The following is a 22652-nucleotide window of genomic DNA, read 5'->3' on the forward strand; positions in this document are numbered from 1 at the left end:
TGTCTACATTCTCCAGCCCAGATGTCTCTCCTGACACACTTTCTTCTGTTCAACCCCCTCTGCAGAAATGACTTGCTGATGGTCTGTCGCCAGTTGAATATGGAAGAGTCTGTGGCTGAGATCATGAACCAACTGGGTGCAGACGAAAATGGGAAGATTTCCTTTCAGGATTTTACCAGATGTCGCATGCAGCTCGTTCGAGAAATTAGGAAGGAAGAAGTAGACCTTTCTGTAAAATCAGACAATTCCTGTAAAAAGCAGCAGCTGAGGGATAGAATTGCTTCCTGGCCCACGAGCAGTGACAACAGTTTGGGTAGGTACAACCAGGTGGCATGTGACAGTGACCTGCCAGCCCTACTCTTGGATCCCTGTAATGAGAGTGATCTCCCCAGCCTCCTGCCCACTGGTCCTGGACTGCCCTCCCGCCCACACTTTCCCTGGGCAAATGCTGGATGTTTCCCTATTTCTACCCAATGGCTTCACACTTTCTGGATTTATTTCAATTTTCCCATTTTCCAAGTGTAATCATGCATTCAAGTAACTATAGGAAAGATGGGGAAATGGGTAGGAAAAGTGGTAAGTATGTCAGCACACCTTAGGAATCATTGGGGGACTTCTTCACCACTTAGTGCAGAGGTTTTTAAAAGTCATTTCTTTTTTATTTAATATTAAACACTTTTTTTCTCTACAGAGTCTTTTCCAGTTCATAGGTATTACTATGTCTTTCTGGTACAAGATAAGCAGTTGAAAGAGAGTTCTAACATTGTTGATAATCATGGAGACTGGGAGACAGGAACACAAGGTATCTTGCACATATTTCTGAGTATTCAACTATATGTATTTTTTATGATGTTTGAAATTTTACATCACAAAAATAAAAGAGGCTATCTTAAAGAGTAGCCTGAACAAAGGGACAGAAAAGTATCTGAATTTTCTACTTATACTTCATGGATTTTTAAATTTTTCCCCTTGAAAATGTCTTTTGGATCTCCTTTCCTGTTTCTTTAAGTGTAATTTCTGGTTCCTTCATTTACTACCATCATGACACTAGGTAAATTACCTGACCTCTGTGTCTCAGTGTCTTTGAGTGTGGAATGGGGGCAATTATTGTTATTTGGAGAAATAGAAGAGTTGGAATAATTAAGTACACACACATACACCCTGAGCATGCTCCTAACAGTGGAATCGTTTGGAGGATTATTACTAATTGAAACAATAACAGAGTCCGCGTATGTCCTTGCTACCTTAATGGATTCCACTTTGACAGTCAATGAGGTGACTGGTAATGCGTGTGCTCCCAGAATATGAAGGAATGTTTCCTTTTGAAATAACTTTTTCTGAGTATTTAAAGTAATTAATATATGTTCATTATAGAAAAAGAAGGGGGAAAGGCAAGGAGAAGAAAATTTAAAAATCCTCTTTAATCTCACCTTACAGAAATAATAAATACCTACAGCTTATGTTTGGCATGTTTGCTTCTGGGGTCTTTGGCACCAGCTCTCACTGTCACTCTTGTCTGTCCTCTGTGTGCGTGTGTGTGTGTGTGTGTGTGTGATTTTTTAAAATAGTTTCTTTTTCTTTTTATCTCTTTCTTTTCCTTTTTTATTTGTTTTTCTTGGTTTTTGTTTTTTGGGTGCTGAGGATTGAACCCAGGGCCTCTGTGTGCTAAGCATATGCTCTACCACTGAGCTAAAGCTCCAGTCCTGTTCATTTGTTTTCTTTTTAACTAATTTCTTCTGTATGGTTTTGTATCTTCAATTTTTCCTGTGCATTTTCTTCATGCTTTTATATAGTATGAAAGCATGATTTATAATGGTTGCATGACATAAAATGAATACTTCATAAATATTTATTAAATAAGGAATGAGTGGAATTCTTTCTGCCTAGCTGTATTTTCTAATTTTTCTGCCAAGAATGTGAATTACTTATATAAATACATAAGTATACACATATATATATTTGACAAGTTAGGTAAACTGTAGAACATCCCAATAATTGAATACTATTCAATCATTAAAATAATGTCTAAACATGTATCAAATCTGAATGTGGAAGAAATAGTTTTATGGGAATGTCTATACTGTTTAAATGTCAGAATATATTTTTAGGTATAATAGATATTTACATGTGTTCTGAAAGGAATCAGTTAAAATGCTGCTCACATCATCTACCTGATTTGACCATCTCACGAGACTGACCCAGAGGAAGAATTGAAAAACAATTCCCTTTCATCTTTTTATATAAACTGATTCCCTTGGGAAAGAAGAGGTAACAATCTGAGCATGGTGTCACATGCCTGTAATCCCTGTGACTCAGGAGACCGAGGACGGTGGACAGTGAGGTCAAAGTAGCCTCAGCAACTTAGCAAGGCCCTAAGCAACTCTGCAAGATCCTGTCTCTAAATAAAATATAAAACTGGGATGGGGATGTGCTCAGTAGTTAAGCACCCCTGGATTCAATCCCTGTGTATTAGTCAGGGTTCTCTAGAGGAACAGAATCAACAGGAAGTATGATTATAAAAGGGAATTTATTAGATTGGCTTACACAACCAGAAGCTGGATAGTCCATAATAGCCGTCTACAGCTAGAGAGATGGAAGAGCCAGCAGCTGATCAGTCCAAGATGCAGAAACCCCAGAACAAGAAGGATCAACAGTGCTACCCTAGTTGGAGACCAAGGCTTCTGGAAACTACCTGGAGAATCACTGGCAGAGTCTGCTTTAGAAGAGTGAAGAAGAGAGTGTCGGATATCCTCAGGTGAACGGAGCAGCGATCAAGAACCTGTTCAAGAAGAACCCGGCTTGCATCTGCATCTGTTTCCTGTTCTTCCAGCTTTTATTCCATCTTATTGGGCGGTGTTTAGGGAGGAGCTTCACTTCAGTTCCTAGCCCACATTCCAATCACTCCCAGAAGTCTCTTAATCATCCGCATCTCTTAATCCAATCAAGTTGACAATTCAAATTAACCATTACACCCTGGTACCAAAAACAACAAAAAAAAGAGGTAACAGAAGAGGTGAATCATAACACACAACATGAACTAGGGAATGCAGGCAGCTATGAAACCTCTAACCAGTGTGGCTTGGTGGCTAAGGCTGTGGAATGTGTTTTTTGCATGTGAATCTTGTTCCTGTCACTGACTGCCAACATGACACTAGGCGAATTACTTGACCTCTGTCTCCCAGTTTCCTCAAGTGTAGAATAGGGGTAATTATTGTTATTTGGAGGAAGGGAGGAGTTAATATAAGCACATAAAGCAATGCCTGGCATAGAGTGAACACTAAATACACATGTATTAGTTAATTTTGCATTACTATCATGAAATACCCGAGGCTGGGTAACCTTATAAAAAAAGAAGAGAGATTTATTTAGCTCACAGTTCTGGAGGTGCAAAGACCCACATCAAGTAAATGTCTTCTTGCTGGCAGAGTCCCAATGGATACCAAATATCAAATATCCCTGTAACAGACAGGGAGCAGGTCTTCCTGTCTCTCTCTTCTTTCTTATAAAACTGCCAGAATTCAAGATGAGGACTCCACCCTGATGACCTTATGTAATCCTAATCACCTTTCAAAAGTCTAACCTCTAAACATCATAGATTAAGTTTTTACCCTCTTAATCCCTCACAGTGGGGATTAAATTTCAACACACAAATCTTTGGGGCGGGGGGGTGGAGGAGGGATACAAACCATTCCAAACCATAGCAACACTTTAAACTCATACTGTTATTATTACCTCCCAGGTTTAAGTCCTATAGTTTTGTCACCATTACAACTCATTTATTGGAAAATGACCTCTTGTTCAGTTTAATATGAATCAAATGCATTTTTAAGTTGACAATAATTAAATGGAGATTTATGTGCTCATTTAATACCTCTCTTTTCTGTCATTATCCTTTCTGACTCCATTTAGATAAATTCCAGTAGAAGCCCTCTCTCATGACTCCATGTCTCCCTACATACTGACCCACATCTCATCACCTCTTTACAGCAAAACTTTCATCTATTTATTTATTTATTTATTTATTTATTTATTTACTTACTTACTTACTTTTGGTACCAGGGATTGAACCAGGGAAACCTAACCACTGAGCCCCAGCCCCAGCCCTTTTTTTTTATATTTCATTTAAAGACAGGGTCTCACTACAGCAAAATTTTTTGAAGAGTTTACCTACGTTGAAGGCTCACTAGTCTTGACCTCTCATTCTTCCTTCAACCTACCTCTCCCATCTTCAGTCCTCACCGTGGATCCTGCTCTTGGCTACATCCACGTTGACCAGTCTAGTGGTTCCTTTCTGTCCACGCCTAGATTTTTGGCATTTGACTCTGCAGACCACTCCCTCATTCTAGCTGCATTTTATTCTCTCCAATTCCTGATGCCACATTCTTCTGGGATTCTATTGATGGTTTTCACTTCCCTTTCTCAGCCTCCCCCACCCGCTTCTATTGTATCACTCTCAAATTTTGAGATGACCTGAGGTTATATTGTCTCAGTAGAAGAGTTCATGTGTGTGTATGTATATGTATCATCTTGCCCTTTCCCATGGGCTCCAGTCTGGTAAAATTGACACACTTTCCTGGATGTCCTATAGACCTCCCAGCCTTTACACAATAAAAAGAAGAATTCGATTCCCTTTCCCACCTTTCCTCCCAGACCCATTCCTCGCCCAGACAGCACTGTCTAGGATATGTCAGCATCTGCATCTGGGAATATTGTCCTTGACAAGTTTGCTCAAGCTGCAGTCCCATTATCTCTCACCAAAGTGTATCAAGAATCTGCCCAATTCCTTTTCTCTCCCACTATCAACCTTGTCCGAATTACCATCATATTTTGCCTCACCTATAAAAATAACCTGTAAATGGCCTAATTCTTCCCTTGATCCCAACACTTCATTCTCTACCTTGCAGTCAGAGTAATCTTGTAAAGTTATAAATATATGCTTAGGCTGGGCACAGTGTCACACGCCTGTAATCCCAGTGGCTCAGGAGGCTGAGGCGGGAGGATCACAAGTTCAAAGTCAGCCTCAGCAATGTACTGAGGCTCTAAGCAATTTAGTGAAACCCTGTCTCAAAATAAAATGGAAAAAAAAGGCTGAGGATGTGGCTCAGTGGTTGAGCCCCTGGGTTCAAGTTCAATCCCTTGTACCAAGACAAACAAACCCAAAAAAAAAAAAAAAAAAGTGATACATTTAAATAAGTCACCAGGTCAGTCTTGAAGCAGGGCATGGGAATTTATTTGCCAGCAGGCCAAGGTGCAGCAACCAAGTTGACTCTGTACCCTTAAGCCCCCACCAAGAGTCAAAGCATATCTTTTATAGTCCAAAACCACAAGCAAACATTGCACTTCTGAAAGCAAAGTAGGTCCAAATGACTCAAGTCAGGGTACACTGCACAAGAGTGCATTGCACAAGAATAAAAGAAACATTTTTTCAACTGAACAGGCGTTGCCAAACAGGGTGTACTAAGCAAGAAGTGGATTACAGAGGTGGGGTTTTCACATGGGAAAAGCCTTTCTTGTATGAAATGGAGTCTCAGGGTAAAATGGAGTTTGTCTGGTCAAGGCACATATATATAGTTTGGCCCACAACAAAACAAAAACAAAAATAAAACATGCTTAGGTCATTCCCGTGTCTAGAATGCTATAGATTCCATATCACTTCAAAATAGAATCTACAATTGTAGTCTGGTTCATATACACCCTCTAAGTCGATCTCAGAGTGGATCCCCTGACTTACTCTGTATTCCAGCCAGGTTGGCCTTCCTACTATGCCTCCACTTTAGCAAATTCAGCCAGCTCCTAACCTTTGCTCAGATTCTTTCCTTGGGCCTACTCCCATCTTCTTTGAAACCTTCTTGCAAAAAAATCTGTTTTGCAGATTTCAGCTTAATTGTTCTGTCTTCAGGAAGACAGTCCCAAGCTAAAGTAACCCCCTTTTATGCACTCTTCACATGCTTCATTGCTGTGTACGGCTTATCTTTATCTGACATTACATTATGTGCCTGCTTGAACACTTGTCTATCTCCCCCAGTACAATAAAAGTTTGTGCCAGACATGGTAGTGTACACCCATAATCCCAGTGACTTAGGAGGCTGAGGCAGAAGGATCAGAGTGCCAGACATGGTAGTGTACACCCATAATCCCAGTGACTTAGGAGGCTGAGGCAGAAGGATCACAAGGTTGAGGCCAGCCTGGGCAACTTAGTGAGACCCTGTCTTAAAATATAGAGTTTGGTGGTAGCTTAAGAGTAAAGCACTTGACTGTCAGGCAGGAGGCCCTGGGTTCAACAACAACAAAAAATGTCCTCCAGAGTACTGATGACCTTGACTGACTTGTTTACTGCAACACTGCAGCACTTAGAACAGCATTTAGAACAGCACTTAAAACACAAGAGAGAGGCATGCTCAATGCATATTTCTGGAATGAATAAGTGAGCAATGCACTGTTTATGTGTTTCTTCAGGGACATACAGAAGTGCAAGGCACAGTTTCAGACACTGTGCAACTTATATCTTAATATTACGCTCGAGAACAATTAGTCATAAGGTCATTTTCATTTTTTTGTTTTATTCTTTTTTTTTTTTTTTAACAGAGTTAGTGGTCTAACCCATGCTAAACACACACCCTACTATTAGGGTACACCCCCAACCCAGCAATAAGGTTTAACTTACAGTTAACAAAATGTAAGGAACCACTGATGGGTGCAGAAATCATAGTGTATAAGGAGATCTGAGAAATACTGTAAACAAGTTTGCAAGAAAGGGCTGGGATTTGACCTGTGGTTACAAAATGGAGAGAGAAAGAATGTTGGACTGTCATGAGAAAAGTGTAGGAAAAACTCAGGCCTAACAGTTAACTGTCAGAAAAACTTTATCATCAGCCCTGATATATCCCAGTACATCCACAGCAGGGAGCTGAATTGGCAGAAAAAGAAGACCTGTCAAAACATTCCAACATGCACAACTTGGAAGAGGAATTTCAATAGATTCATTGATCCCAAGTGTTTTCCACAGAGCAATCATTTCAAGGGATGGTCATAAATATTATGTAAAGAAAGAATTCCTTTGTCAAATAATTTGAAAACTTTGGGTTAAAGTAGATTAATAGTTTTCTTTACTGCAAGACATCTCAGAACCTTTAATATGGTAATGCTTCTTGTGAATCTCTAGCAGAATAATAAAATATATGTTATCATTTCCCAAACTTAATTGACCATAAACTTTTACTTAGAAAGTTTCTCTTAGACCTTGTCTGCTGAAATATACTCTGGGGGTAACAATGAACAACTAGGTCCTGATAGATTTTTATAACCATTTTAAGTCACCTTATAAATATTTCTAAATCTTTGTGTATATATCAGACATTAGTTATATATGTCATGGTTATAGCAATAACAATGAAATAGTTAAAATCTTCTAATATTTACTGTGTGCAAGAAGATATGCTAGGCACTCGTGTCATGTGCTTAAGAGATAATACCCTTTTCACTGAGTTGCCACAGGACTTACACTAGGTTCCTGATTATGCTGAGCTTGGGTTTTCTCATATCTAAAATCGGGGTAATAATATGTACGGTGTAGCTTAGTTGGAAGGTTTTAGTGAGATATCACTTGTAAAACTCCTATGCAGTGACTATTCACAGTAGGCTTTCAACAAGTAATAGTTATTATAATAATCAAGAAGCCTCTAATCCTTTAGAATAAGATTCTCCTCATATAGAGGAGGAAACTGAGGCTCTAAGCCACAGAGCTTAGGGCCATGAAAGGGTTGAAAACACTAATGTCCTCTGTTGACCGAGAGAATTCTTTGAGTCCCCAGCAACTTTAATTTAGAAAACTTTGTTTTGATGACCAACATTGCAAACTAAAAAGAACAGTACCATCCAGAGTCCACTCCTATGAACATGTGGTCCCCAGGGTCTTGAGGGCAGATCTGAGGGCAATTCCTGTTAGTTTAGGACTTTATTTTCCCAAGAACAGTGACGCCTTTATTTTACCAGTCATGAAGTTTTCTGTGTACTGTCTGATTTCCCAATGGAAAGCAAACTATCTAGGTTCCTTATAACCATTTGGGAACTTCATTTTGAAAATTGTGCTTTTCTTTGTGATTAGGAAAGACTTGGGGATTTAAAAAAATTCCCAGCCTTAGATAGTTCCATAGGTTAGCGATTTCAACAGAGCCTTTATTTGAATGTGTCCTTTTACATAAACAGCGGTTTTTAAAATTATTGTTTTTTTTAAATTTCAACCCAGCTGTAAGCATACTTTTCACGCACTTGTGTCAGGTGTGGATGATGTTAAGTGAGGTAATGCATCAGGGTAATGACCACTGGAAAAACTCTGGATTGCCTGGGAAGAGCAGGTGAAGCCTGTCAGCTACCCAAAGGAGCTGGTCACCTGTCTGTGCTCTGTGGAGCTTTAGGGCACTTGTTTTTCTTACCTTGGGTCAGATGTCAGAGAACCCAAGAACTTATTTGAAGCAAATCACCATGATTTTAAAACATTGTTTAAGACAGCAGACATTGGGGCCTGCTAATTAGTCCAACTAAATTCAATGTATGCTTAAGAACACAAGGCACCGTTTCCAATCATCCGGATCTTCAAAGTCTCTTTTCTGGCCTTTCCGTGAGGTAGACTACCGCTGCCTGTGTGTCAGCCTGATGGCCCCCCTGTGAGCCTCAAGAAGTACATAAAATACTGAGTCTCTTTGGAAAGCTAACAGCAAAAAAGTTTTCCCTAAGAGGAATTTGAAGTAAAAAGTTAGACCAAAGAATACATGGTTTAAACAGGAAGGACTCCAAACCTCACAAGGCTGAGAGAGAAAATATAGAAAATATCCTGATTCCGTAGAAGATTTAAAAAAAAACAATTACACAAGACCCTGAATTTGGGTAGGACAGCTGAAAAAAAAAAAAAACTAGGACCACAATTATTTAAGATACACAAAACCCATTTAGTCTTGACACATTCAAATTTTTCAGAATGAAGGTTACTTTTAGCACTCATTCTATATTTTTTTCCCATGTGTGTAAATATTTTCCTGAATATTTTCCTAAATATTTACAACAGGCTAAACTGAGACAAGAAGGCATTTTTTTCAGTCCAGCTGGATCAGCCCTAGTATGTAGAGTTCTGGCTGAGGTATTAAGAAATTCAGCCAGGTGCAGTGGTGCACACCTGTAATCTCAGCAACTTGGGAGGCTGAAGCAAGAGGATTTCAAGTTTAATGTCAGCCTAGACAACTTAGCAGACCCTGTCTCCAAAAAAATAAAAAAAGAGCCTGGGGTATAGCTTAGTAGTAGAGTACTTGCCTAGCATGCAAGGAATCCTACATTCAATCTCCAGTGCCAAAAAAATAAAGTATCAAAAGTAGTTTAAGTCCCCAGTGAGCTCAGCATAAGCAATTAATTAATACAGAGCCTTTTTAAATAAAATCACTCATGAGAGTAATTCATTGTTTAAAAAATAACAAAAACAAAAAACCCCAATATTGTCCAGTCTAAAACCAGGCCAAAGTTCTGAAAGTTTTAAGTTTCAATTGAAGGTCTTTGGGAAGTTTTAAGCGCTGTCTTTGTTCTGTTTTGTTTTACGTACTGTGAGCCCTATGTGACAGGGTGCACAATATGGGTTTTTAAAATTATTTATTCTATTCCTTCATTGGGAGTTAGATAGACTTAGAAGTCCTTTACTAATGGGTTCCCTTTCTTGAGTTGTGTGCCTAGAACACTGTCAAGCTACTGCCTCTAGATTAAATGTTGTTTGGATTTCGTTTGGGTAGACTTGATCTGCTCTTTGACTAAAATAGCCCATTTGCATCTCTTTTTATTAACCGTGCCCTTCCTGTCCCTGAGCAGTGACTAATTCCTAGTGATTCTTCTGTTCACACTTCTCAGAGTGGCCCTACCCGGCCAGGTCTAGGTTCTCCCTTATCCTCTTAACTCCCAGAGTTTCTTCCCAGCTGTTCTTTCTGCCTGCAAGCTGCTCATTTCAGTTGACCCTATGACTTCCTAATATCTTTAAGATGTATACGTGGTACAATGCACTGATTCTATTTTTCCTCCCCACAACCCCCACGACTAAGACTTGGAGCTTCACATTTGCTAGACACTAAGCTATATCCCCAGCTCTATTCTCTTTTATCTACTTAATAAATTGCCATCTCACCTCTGAACTCTTTTGGATGCCAAGACTCCTTACTATCTAATGGTTTTATCCTACTTTATCCAATTTTGTTTCCCATTACTTCCCCACATGGACCCTTAACTTTGATGATGCTGCCCTTTTAACTACCCCTGTACATACCCCAAACCCGATTAAGTTTTAGTCTCTACTATATTAGCTAGAGCTTTTTTGTGATAGGTAGCCAATGCCCAATTCTAATATTTCAAAGGGAAAAAAAAAGGTGGGGGGAGGAAGAGAGAAGGAAGGGATAAAGAGAATCTGTGTGATTTTGGAGAAGCATGGCTGAATCTAGAGTCTCAACTGTCACCGGTCTTCCTCCTCTCATGCCTCAGCCCTTTCCTTCAGAATTGTCTTTATTTTCAGGCTCCTTATTATGGCTTCCAACAGCCCCTGGCTTAGTTTACAGTGTAACCAGAGAAAAAGGAATGATTTTCTCTTCCAAAGAGCAACACAAAAGTCCTGGAAATTGGTCTCACTAACTCTTCTAGGGCCATCTGTTTATCCTAAACAGTCACTCTTGCCAGAAGAACACAGTAATCTGATTGACCAGGCCTGAATCACATCAACCTGTAAAATTAGGAAAAAGTGGTGGTGTTTTTATCGACCTCATATGGACTGAGAGTTGAGGAAAGTGGTCAGGGAATTAACTTGCTATCACTGTAAGACACAGGAATGGATGCTGGACAGGCAAAAATAACAGATGTCCACAACATGTCCTGTAAGGTAATCTTGCCTCCTTTATTTTCTTTGTATATGTGCTCTTGTGGTCCTCAAAAGATTTTAAATGATGCTACCTAATACTGAGATATATGTATATGTACTTAGCAAATAATATGTGTGTCTTGTCACACAACCAAATTACAAGGTTTTTGTTTTAAGTGCACTAGTAGATATTTAATTGTTTTTATGTATTTTTGTTATACCCTATGTATATATATCATTGTCATTATGCATCATATTATATTAATTATCCACTTGTACATTCATCTCCTCTGCTAGATTGTACATTCTGGGCAAAGAACACAGGACCTGACACATGACAAGCACTATTCAGTCAATAAATGAGTATATCTTGGAACAAAACTTTTTGGTATCACAGCACCTAATCTCAGATATAGCAATATTTGTTGACTTATTGTCAGCCTTTAAGATATGGACCTCTTTCTTTGAGGTATAGCTATTCCTTTGAAATAAAGATGTATGTTTGGATCTGGGGAAATTTTACAAAGAAAATGAGTCTTAAGTAATGAGTTTAGATCAACTGGTTGATATTAATTTTTTTCTTTCAAATTGATCCTTACTCTGAGTTTATAGTTGTAAGCTAGATGAAATAAAAGCACCAGAACATTGAGTTCAGTTCAGCTAATACCTAACATGTACCTTAACTGTGAAACTTGCTCCTAAACTGATGAAAGAAGGCATGGTGTGGTTGACTGAAAACCAAAGCCCACACTGTTTTACAGCCTTTCCTCTCAAAAGGTGAAGTGCATACCCCTCCTTGAATCTAGGGAGGCCTTGTGATTTTTGTTGACCAGTAGAATGTTGAAAGAAGAAAATCATGCAAGTTTAGAGCCTAGACTCAAAATCCCCTGTAGCTTCTGCCTTCACCTCTTGGAGTACTCTTGAACTAAGAGGTCTGATCTTGGGTGAGACCCAATCGACTGGGTCTCCCTGTGTGGTCCTATCACTTGTTAGTACAAATGAATGGATTGCACTCTGACTTTTACATGCATATGTTGGTTCCTTGATCATGTCCACCATTCCTTCTGCCTTCTCTTGCCCTCTCCTCTGCTCCAGAGTTCTTGACTGTCCTCTGCCTTTGGTGTACTTTGTTGGAAAAATTAGGAAGTGTTGTGTGGAAGGATTTCTTTAAAAGTATACACCTTGAAGTGTATTCCTCTTCTAGATTGTCTTTTGGGGCTGTTTAGGGCTTCTGACATTTAAGCTGACAGTTGCTTTGACTTCAGGGAATGACTTACAAAACCCATCTAGATCAAAGAGTAAAGAGGTCAAAGGCTGCCCAAACACCGTTAGATGCTAACCAGCAAAGGCATTTCCTGGAGTGCCTATTACAATGGCATTGGTATTTAAAAAAAGATGGAGGTCCCAACTTAGCATGTATAGGGAAGAAATCCTCTAGAGGAAATGTATTAACACAGGAATATCATGATTATCCAGGGGCAGCTTATGTTGGGCAAATCTTGGATTTAAATTATGAACATAATTAAGGATATAGTATGGTGATATCTTTAATATATTTCATAGATTTAGTAACCTGCAAATCATTAGCATTCATTAACAGAGAAAATTTTTCTTTTTTCTAATCAAGGGAAAATATGGAGTACTAGAATAGAAAACTTGTTTAGATTTAGCCTGGGAAGTCATGTCATGAGGAGAGACCAAGAGATCTTCTGAAGGAAATGAAATAGGAAACTGTAAGAAACTGCCCCCAAATACCACTAAGCTATGTCCTCATTGATTATTCAAAGCATTGTAGATTCTCAGAAAATAGAACCCACATATTAAAATGTAAGTGAAACCCAAAATAATAAAGACTTTGACTTCCTTTAAGACAGAATAATCAAGAGCAGGATGTATGTTATTTATCTATCAGAATGAAAGTGTTTCTATATTGAATATATTTGAACTTTAGTTCTTAGTGTGAATTTTAAATCTGATACTTAACAAGGCCCAGTTCTGTTTGTGGTACACTGGATATCATCTCTCCATTCTGCATTCATTGTTGAAAGAAGAGAAAACTGAAGGGCAATATCAAGAGAAAAAAGTTTATATATTCATCTTTTAAACTTCTAAGCAAGCATGATAAGATCATTGGATTCTCAGGTATTTTGCAAGATATTAAATATTTCAGATTTGTTTTGCAGATTCCTAGCCTCTCATTCAATACATTGTTCTGTGATGGTCTAAATTCTTTTAAAATGATGTCTCAAGGAGTGCAAACTGGTTCTGTTGAGGAAAGCAGACTGGTCAAGAAGCAGCAAGCAGCACTCAGGAGGAGAGGAAAACAAAAACTCCAAATTCTGATCCTCAGTTTCTCACAATATTTATAGGTTATTTGACATCATCTTAGAACCACCCTATCATTGGGGCTTTTTTTTCTTTTCTTTTCTAAAAAAAATTCCGAATCTATGCAGCTGAAGGCCTGTGCAGGATCTCTAACATAAAGCATGCTCACAGAACAGATAAGAAGAAACAACTCTTTCCACAGACATCTATTACATTTCCAGAGGGAGTGGTCACTCTTAGGGCAGTTATTGACAATGCAAAAGGTAGGGACCCATGGTTAATTAGGCTTCCTGGAGAAAGGTTAAGAGAAGGGAGGGGAACTGACCCCTTCCCCAGGCATTGGATTCTTATCATAACGATTTTGTAATTTCATTTCACAACCAGGTCTGGTTTTGCCATCACATTTTTCCCCCTTAGGACATCCCCTCTGTCCATGTCCTCCAAGTTAATTCACTGGTAACTCTGTAAGACCTTTGGAATTTCATGGCATCTAAGCAGGAGGAGACAAATCATGTCAGTATGTTAAGGATGCAGGGACCAAACAGAAGTGCCAGGAGGAACATGACAGTAAAATAGACCAATGTAGAAAATAAGAGTAGTTCATTTATCCCAGATATCAGTCAGTTCCTCAAGCTTCTGCTGTGTGTAGATTAGTCACTTCCAGAGTGACTAAAGCAGGGCTGTTGTCCTTGGGGTCTCTAAGGGTGTAGCTTGCTTATTTTGAATGGTCAACTTGCCAGGTGCAGTTGGATCAAGGATGCACTCCCAACCATCAGAGGCTACTTTTACCCTGCTGTGATGAATCCAAGGGGTCACCTTGTCTATCTTTACCATAGTAGGACTAGATAAAAGACAGTGAAAGAACCCCTCCTAAGAAGCTTTAGGAATTGAACTTGACTTTATTATTATTTAAAAAAAAATAATTAGCATCTCCTGATTTAAAGGAGTGGGCATGATGCTTTTTAATTTTAGATCTCTTTATATACCTCTTATAAAGAGAAGAGGGTGCCCACAGAGAATCTCATAATGGGGGAGTCCTGTCTACATAATAGGGCTCAACCTAATTATTAACAGAGTAACTGGCAACACCTGATCCAGTGTAGACGGGTTTCCTGATACAGTTAGTTGTAACTTCCTGGTGATCTCTAACCCCTTTGCTATCAGTTGTGCCACCTTGGCTTTGGATATTGGCCCTTGAGTGACTGTGCTTTGTAACTCTCCTGCCAGGTATTTAAGACCAACTTGGTCAAACTTGACCTTTCCATATCCCCTGTTAAGAATCAGCTGAAATTCCTCAGGGGATCACTCTTGGGAACTTGTGAGAAGCCTCTTAGCTTCTCTAGTGCCATCTAGGTCAAGGTCTTGCTGATCACATATGGCTTCCCTTGGAAGCATTAGGGAATCATTTCCCTTTCCAGTGATGCTTCACTTTGCAGAATGTGCACTGGCTGACTTCCTATTATCTAGGGTCCCATTGATCTCTCTGATCAGGAGGTCACGTGGTTCCAAGTTGTAAAGCCCCTAGAGAAGTTCCCATTGTTCCCTGGTTTCAAGGTGACCTCAGATGGTAGGAACCAAATATTGACTGTTTTCCTTGACCTTTTTATCTTTAGTCTCTAAGTTTTGGTTTTAATCATCCAGCAGGCCAGTTTTACCAGTCTTACAGTAGGAGTACTGGGTTTTAACTTTAATGTCTATAATTTTATAGTTACTTACCCCTTCCATTTAATTGGGGTCAGTATTATACTGGAAGTCAGTCTTATAATTCGTCTAGCCTATAGCTGATGACTCATTATCTCAAATTAACTCTGGTTATATTAGAAGCTGTGCTTCTGTAAAGCACTAACAGACAATAGTTACAAAGTTTAAAAGAAAATATAAAAAATTAACAAGAGTAAAAACATATTTAGTTTGTTATAGCTATGAACCAAAAAACATAATTTTGTAATACTAAACTTTTAATTAGATATATATTTTCTTTTTATTTTAAGATCAAAGTAATCCTTATAACAAAAACCTATCTTTTGAACTTAACTTTAAGTGAACTTGAGAGATATCCTAACATGGAAGAGGGTAAGAGGCAGAGTTTTAACTCAGGTGTGATGGCCTCTTGACAAAACTTAGGTAAGGTGTTTTATTTCTGAAACTAATCTTTACTTCTTTCTCAAACATTTTATAAAATCTTTATCACCTTTAAACATAGCAGGCTCTTCTTATTATCTTTTAGAAATGCATTTAAATTTTAATTACAGTGTAAAGAGTAACACAAAATTGTATATATAACTTATTCACAACAGGCTACTTTAACCAGCTATAAAACATCAAATGACATGAATAAATATCAACCAAATTTGTTATTTTTATATAAATTTGAGACTTTTGCTACAAATATAATTTAGAATCTAGAGTGTATGGTAATAATAATCACAAGTATTTATGGATTAAAAAAATCAAAGAATAGCCTTAAGTCTCTTATACATTTAGGAAACAGTTTTAATGATTAGAAATTGACTTAGTCAAACAAAGTAAACAGATATAAGACAGATCTTTAAATGACAGTGTGGCCCTTCTATGACCATATACAAAAGAGAGCACTTAGTTGTCTTACGAGTAAACTTACATAAACTTTCATTTTATAAACTTTTTTTAGATATTGATGGACCTTTATTTTATTTACTTATTTATATGTGGTGCTGAGAATTGAACCCAATACCTCACACATGCTAAGCAAGCACTCTATCACTGAGCCACAACCCCAGCTCCTCATTCTATAAACTTTTACATAACACTTAGACAAGGCTTAGACAGATAAAGTTTTTAAATGCATACATATACCTAGTCACATATTTTGGGTGTCAACTATATTGTTATAACCTAAATAACAACTGTTTGTTTAACCAGTTACAAAGTAATCATTTAAAACTTTTTAAAAAGTAAAAACTCTAATTCCTTTAAGACTTAGTTGCCCTAAGCAATAAAGCCTAACAAATACAAATACAAGAAAATTATCTTGATAGATAAGAGCAAACCGATATTTTAGACTCTTTCATATCAGCATATTAAAGTTCAAATAACTAATTGTGTTAATTAAAGTCAGTTTAATCACAAACACAATTTTTTTGAAATTTACCTTCTGCAGAGCTTCTGTGACTTACTCAGATATTTGCAACTTGCTTACATCCTTAGTTCTATCCTTTCATCTTGGACTTTAGCACAAGAATGTTACTTTACCAGACAAAATACTTTCTCATTCAGGAACATTTTTTTTAACCTTCTAATATATTTCCATACATATAACATTTTCTTAATTTTTTTTTGTTTCAGATCCTTTTTAAAATTTATATTTTGAAACAATCTTTATGAATGTTATGTATGTATTTAATTTACATAACAAATCTTATCCCAGAAGAGGATCAGACAATCTAGCACATACAAAAACTTTTTCTTAATTTTTTTCCCCCAGGTTGCAGTCAAAGTGTTGGAGGATATTTTTGAGCCTGATCTGTCTCCCTTATCTTCATCATAATGTCATCAAGTTTAAGTGAGTTCCCCATTGTCAATTGTGCCCAGAGGCTCCTTTGGGGACTTTTTCTTATATGAGGTATATTAATATGCAATGAAGGAGGCCCTTTCCATCCTTTTTCTAAGGCTTCCTTGAAGATCTTGCAGAAACTGCCTACAAAACACACATTTGGCCTTAGTTCCTGTCTTTTTCTTTTCTGGGTACAGTTACTTATTCTGCCAGTTTCCCCAGGCATTTAGTTCGATGGGATACTATTATAGCAATAACTGCTTTGCCCCAGTGATAGATATCCCCTGGCCAAATGGGGTGTCCTGTCAGATCTTAAAAGGCGAGATTATTCCTGTCCCCAGGTCAAAAACTAACAGTGCTGAAACCTATTGCCACATCCTTTGTGGGGAGCAGCTTCCATCCCCCCCCTCCACCCTGAGGGGAAAAGGGGCTGGAAGGCAGGGAAGAGGCCAGGGTCTCTGGTCAGTTTTTCTATAGCCCAGGCAAATTTTCTGGTTTTTTTTTTTTTTTTTTTCCAGTTTAGGGCTGGTGTCTTTGACCCACAGTGAGATGATCTGTGGCTGCCTGGGCCAGACTGAGAAACAATACTGGAGGTGCCAGCACTGGGTTTAAAAGACTTAAATCACTTTTTTTAAAACCCTTTCTTCTGGTGTCCTGCTAACCTTGCACACCAGAGGCAGTGCCTCTTGGCACCTCCAACTTAGTGCCTGACTGTTCAGACTCCTTATCATTGCAACTGAATAAATGTCTGTACATACAGAATCTCTTTCATGTATTTCACCCCTGACAGACCAACTTCAACTGTAAGATGTATAATTATCCAGAAAACCAGATAAAGGCCAGATAATGACAGTGATACATGTTTCTCTTAAACAGGCCCATACCAATAGGTCACCCATTCAGACAAGATTTTTTAAAGAAACTACTGGTGGGATCTATATAATATGGTTCATATCCTAATGGTCCAGTAACAGATAGGAAAAACAGATAAACAAGAAAGAATCACCAAAATCAGGGCTGACAGGCTCTTAAGAACCTTTAAAACAGAAAAACTTGCATATATACATTTTTCCTTAGCTTGGACAGTGAAGGAACCAGGACAGGTGAGGAGTTGGAGTCTCTGCACCTGGCTCAGACTCTTTTTTAACCCATCATTGCTGGCATCATTCCCAGAGCCAGAAGTCTGGGAGTGTTGGCCTTGAAGGGGCCCAAAGTTTGAGTCAGAATACTGAAGGATTCTTGGGACCAAATAAAACAACAGTATTTTATCATCCTCTGAAATTTTTTTTCTCCCTTCTTTTAATCCTTGTATGTAGAACATACATGAAGATAGAATTTTAACCCTTAATCATCTTGCTTTCAGTGAAGACCAGAAACAAAACAATCTTAAACTTTCCATTGACCAACAATAAAAAAAACACCTTTGTGATATTTATCCCATTTATGTTAAATCTGGTTTACCCATTTTTTAACTTAGGTTACCCATGAAAACCAAGTTTAGTTAATATCTTAAGTCATCCTTTTGTGAAGGAAAATCCTAGAATTAATGGACATTAATTATACTTTAAACAATTATACAAAAGAACACCCTTCATCATCTGATCACCTGGGGAAAGAACATGTGGGTTAGTGATTTTAGAGACATCTTTATTTTTGTCTCTAATCATTTTAAGTCACATGAACTTAATTTTTTAGTATATTTGAAAGTTTAACCCTGGAAAATTTGGCCTCGGAATAAAGACAGCAGGAAAGAAAAGCAGAGGGCAATAAATTTCAGTTAGACAAAATAAGACTAATTAGTTCGGGAGAAAAGATGAATTCATCAAAAAAAAAAAAAAACACTTGAACTCAGAAAAAGACTAAAAAAATGACACGGCCATAATTACATATGGAACAACTTTACAAGTATTTTCACACTCACACACACACTCCGGATTTTAAAACACTGTCTCCCCCCTTTCGGAGTTCCCCATACTGATGACTCCCCTGCTAGAGTCCCTGATACCTGTGGCCCCACTGCAGGTGGCATGGGAGGTGATCAAGCTCCCCTTCCGTCCTGCTGACAGGCCTGACTGAGGTTCCAGATCCCGGGATTTTACCTTGATGATTGTGCAGGTGCTGGTCTAACTCTCCAGGGAGTCCAGTGGCAGTCACTACTGTGGAGGTGCAGGTCCCCCAGTGAAGGAGATCCCAGACCTACTGGGTGGCACCATCTCATTCGACTTGAGGGGCACGACACACTCCAGCATAAGCGACCAGCAGCACTGGTGGCACAAAGGGCCAGCGTGATTGTTGCTTCCTGGTCAGGAAATCAAATGTTGCGGGATAAAGACTAGTAGAGAAGCAGCAAGCAGCACTCGGACAGGAGGAGAACAAGGCCCAGAGGAAAACAAAAACTCCAAATTCTGAACCTTGATTCACAGTTTTTCACGATATTTATAGGTTATTTGACGTCATCTTAGACCCATCCTATCATTGTTTTTTTTTTTTTCTTTTTTAAAAAAATTCCTAATCTATGCAGCTGAAGGCCTGTGCAGGGTCTCTAACATAAAGCATGCTCACAGAACAGATAAGAAGAAACAGCTCTTTCCACAGACATCTATTGCATTTCCAGAGGGAGTAGTCACTCTTAGGGCAGTTATTGACAATGCAAAAGGTAGGGACCCATGGTTAATTAGGCTTCCTGGAGAAAGGCTAAGAGAAGGGAGGGGAACTGACCCCTTCCCCTGGCATTGGACTCTTACCATAATGATTTTATAATTTCATTTCACAACCAGGTCTTTGCCATCACAGTTCCACCTTTCAGGCTGCCTCTTCCATCAGCATGTCTCACACTCTTCGGTGTGGCGGATCCTCTTGGATCTATTATTTTGGGCACTTCCCAGTGGCATTAATCACTTCCTTTTAGCCAGCATGAACCAAATAGTTCATGGGAATCCAGGTGTGCTTATCTCAGGAGGGAATCCTGGCATGAAAGGCACTGGTGATTACCTGTGTGATAGCTTCTGAACCACACAGAGCACAATAAAACCATTCAGCTCTTTTCTCTCTCCAGCATGATTTAACTGAAGCAATTCATTAAGTGTCGCTGTTTTTTATGGGACGTTGAAGCTATTCCAATTTCAGTGGCAGCGATACAACTTGGCATGATTTTAGCTATTTTTTCATGGAATAAAATGATTACTTGGCTGAGATAAAAGTTCAGTCTGCTCAGGGAAAGTGTTTAGTTTGGCCAGACTGATCCATTGTCCATTGTTCACTCTAGAGAACTTGTCATTCCACATTATAATCACAAAAGCCTCAAGAAGGCTTTATTTTTGCTTCCTGTCTTATCTCTTATAAGACTTCTGCAACTTCATTGGAGAACATAAATGAAAAGGCATTAGTAAATGACTATTTACATCAGTTAAATTTATGGAGTTCTGGAGGAATTTTGTATGGTTTCCAGTTGATCCATTTAAGTTCGCTATCTATAAGAAAAACATTTTGCTTCAAGTTGAAGCATAATTTAATCTGGTACCTCAAATATTTATTTAGCTCTCATTTTATTGATGCATAACCACCAGTTATAGATAAACTTAAACACAAAAGAAGTACCATGTCACATTTTTTTTTCCAGTATGTGTAGTGTTTTCTTTGATGTATCTGAGTTAAGATTTAGAGTACTTTGATAAAATCTTGCCCTTAGAATTGCAAGATTACAATCCTTAGGGCCTGTTAACTATCATTTAGTTCCATGCTCTGTATAGTGCAGTATGGACACCAGAGGATTGAATAACACCTCTCAGGTCACAGATCTTGTTGATGGCATGGCTGGGACCAGAGTGGAACTCCCCTGGCTCCTGAATTAGTCTTTCTACTAATTCACACTGTTACGTTCTTTTCCCTCTTTTATTTTGCTGTATAACCAAATCTTGGAATTCAAGTCTTTAAGATGGTTTTGTTTTTCTTATTAAGAGTTTTTATGTAGAGGTTAAGGTGTGAAAATGCCACCTGGACTCCTAAAGAATAAAAGTGGTTACCAGTCCCCCCTCTTCAGTTGCCTTCATGCCAAAACCCAAAGCATTTAAAATGTTTGTATTTTTTTAGCACCTTACATTTTTCTCTTTTCTTTTTGCTGTGTTTATTTTTTACTTTGTCTTAGTCTGGGCTGCTATTGTTAAAAAGACCATAGACCGAGTGACTTATAAACAACAGATATTTCTTTCTCACGGTTCTGGAGGATGAGGAGTCCAAGGTCAAGGTGTCTCAGGATTCATTGTCTGGCAAGGGTTGTTGCTCATAAAAGGCACCTTCTTTTTTTTTTTTTTAATTTTATTTATTTATTTTTATTATTGTACACAAATGGGATACATGTTGTTTCTCTGTTTGTACATGGCGTAAAGCCATACCATTTGTGTAATCATAAATTTACATACGGTAATGTTTGATTCATTCTGTTATTTTTTCCCTTCCCCCCGACCCCTCCCACCCCTCTTTTCCCTCTATACAGTCCTTCCTTCCTCCATTCTTGCCCCCCTCCCTAAACCTAACTCTAACCCTAACACTAACTCTTCCCACCCCCCATTATGTGTCCTCATCCACTTATTAGTGATATCATTCTTCCTTTGGATTTTTGAGATTGGCTTATCTCACTTAGCATGATATTCTCCAGTTTCATCCATTTGCCTGCAAATGCCATAATTTTATCATTCTTTATGGCAGAGTAATATTCCATTGTATATATGCCACAGTTTCTTTATCCATTCATCAATTGAAGGACATCTAAGTTGGTTCCACAATCTGGCTATTGTGAACTGAGCAGCTATGAACATTGATGTGGCTGTATCTCTGTAATATGCTGATTTTAAGTCCTTTGGGTATAGACCAAGGAGTGGGATAGCTGGGTCAAATGGTGGTTCCATTCCAAGTTTTCTAAGGAGTCTCCACACTGCTTTCCAGAGTGGCTGCACTAATTTGCAGCCCCACCAGCAATGTATGAGCATACCTTTCTCCCCACATCCTCGCCAACACCTGTTGTTGCTTGTATTCTTGATAATCGCCATTCTAATTGGGGTGAGATGGAATCTTAGGGTGGTTTTGATTTGCATTTCTCTTATTACTAGAGATGTTGAACATTTTTCCATATGTTTGTTGATTGCTTGTAGATCTTCTTCTGTGAAGTGTCTATTCATTTCCTTAGCCCATTTGTCGACTGGATTATTTGCATTCTTGGTGTAGAGTTTTTTGAGTTCTTTATACATTCTGGAGATTAGTGCTCTATCTGAAGTATGATTGGCAAAGATTTTCTCCCACTCTGTAGGCTCTTTCTTCGCATTGCTGATAGTTTCCTTTGCTGAGAGAAAACTTTTTAGTTTGAATCTATCCCAGTTATTAATTCTTGCTTTTATTTCTTGTGCTATGGGAGTCCTGTTGAGGAAGTCTGGTCCTAAGCCGACATGTTGAAGCTCTGGACCTACTTTTTCTTCTATAAGATGCAAGGTCTCTGGTCTGATTCCGAGATCCTTAATCCATTTTGAGTTTAGTTTCGTGCATGGTGAGAGATATGGGTTTAGTTTCATTCTGTTGCATATGGATTTCCAATTCTCCCAGCACCATTTGTTGAAGAGGCTATCTTTTCTCCATTGCATATTTTTGGCCCCTTTGTCTAGTATGAGAAAATTGTATTTATTTGGGTTTGTGTCCGTGTCCTCTATTCTGTACCATTGATCCACCTTTCTATTTTGGTACCAATACCATGCCGTTTTTGTAACTATTGCTTTGTAGTAGAGTTGAAGATCTGGTATTGCAATACCCCCTGCTTCACTCTTTCTGCCAAGGATTGCTTTAGCTATTCTGGGTTTTTTATTCTTCCAGATGAATTTCATAATTTCTTGCTCTATTTCTGTAAGGTACATCAGTGGGATTTTAATTGGAATT

The 22652-nt window shown here is 38.4% G+C and overlaps 1 protein-coding gene across 1 annotated transcript in view; it reads left to right on the forward strand.

Moving 5' to 3' along the window:
* Mcc (MCC regulator of WNT signaling pathway) overlaps window positions 1–22652 on the forward strand; it is a 463169-nt gene that overhangs the window by 118588 nt on the left and 321929 nt on the right. The window contains exon 2 of the mRNA XM_047556679.1: window positions 66–313. Coding sequence (XP_047412635.1) covers window positions 66–313 — 248 coding nt within the window. The remainder of the gene's footprint in view (window positions 1–65; window positions 314–22652) is intronic.

Source organism: Sciurus carolinensis, chromosome 6 (genome assembly GCF_902686445.1).
Source record: "Sciurus carolinensis chromosome 6, mSciCar1.2, whole genome shotgun sequence".
Taxonomy (NCBI): Eukaryota; Metazoa; Chordata; class Mammalia; order Rodentia; family Sciuridae; genus Sciurus; species Sciurus carolinensis.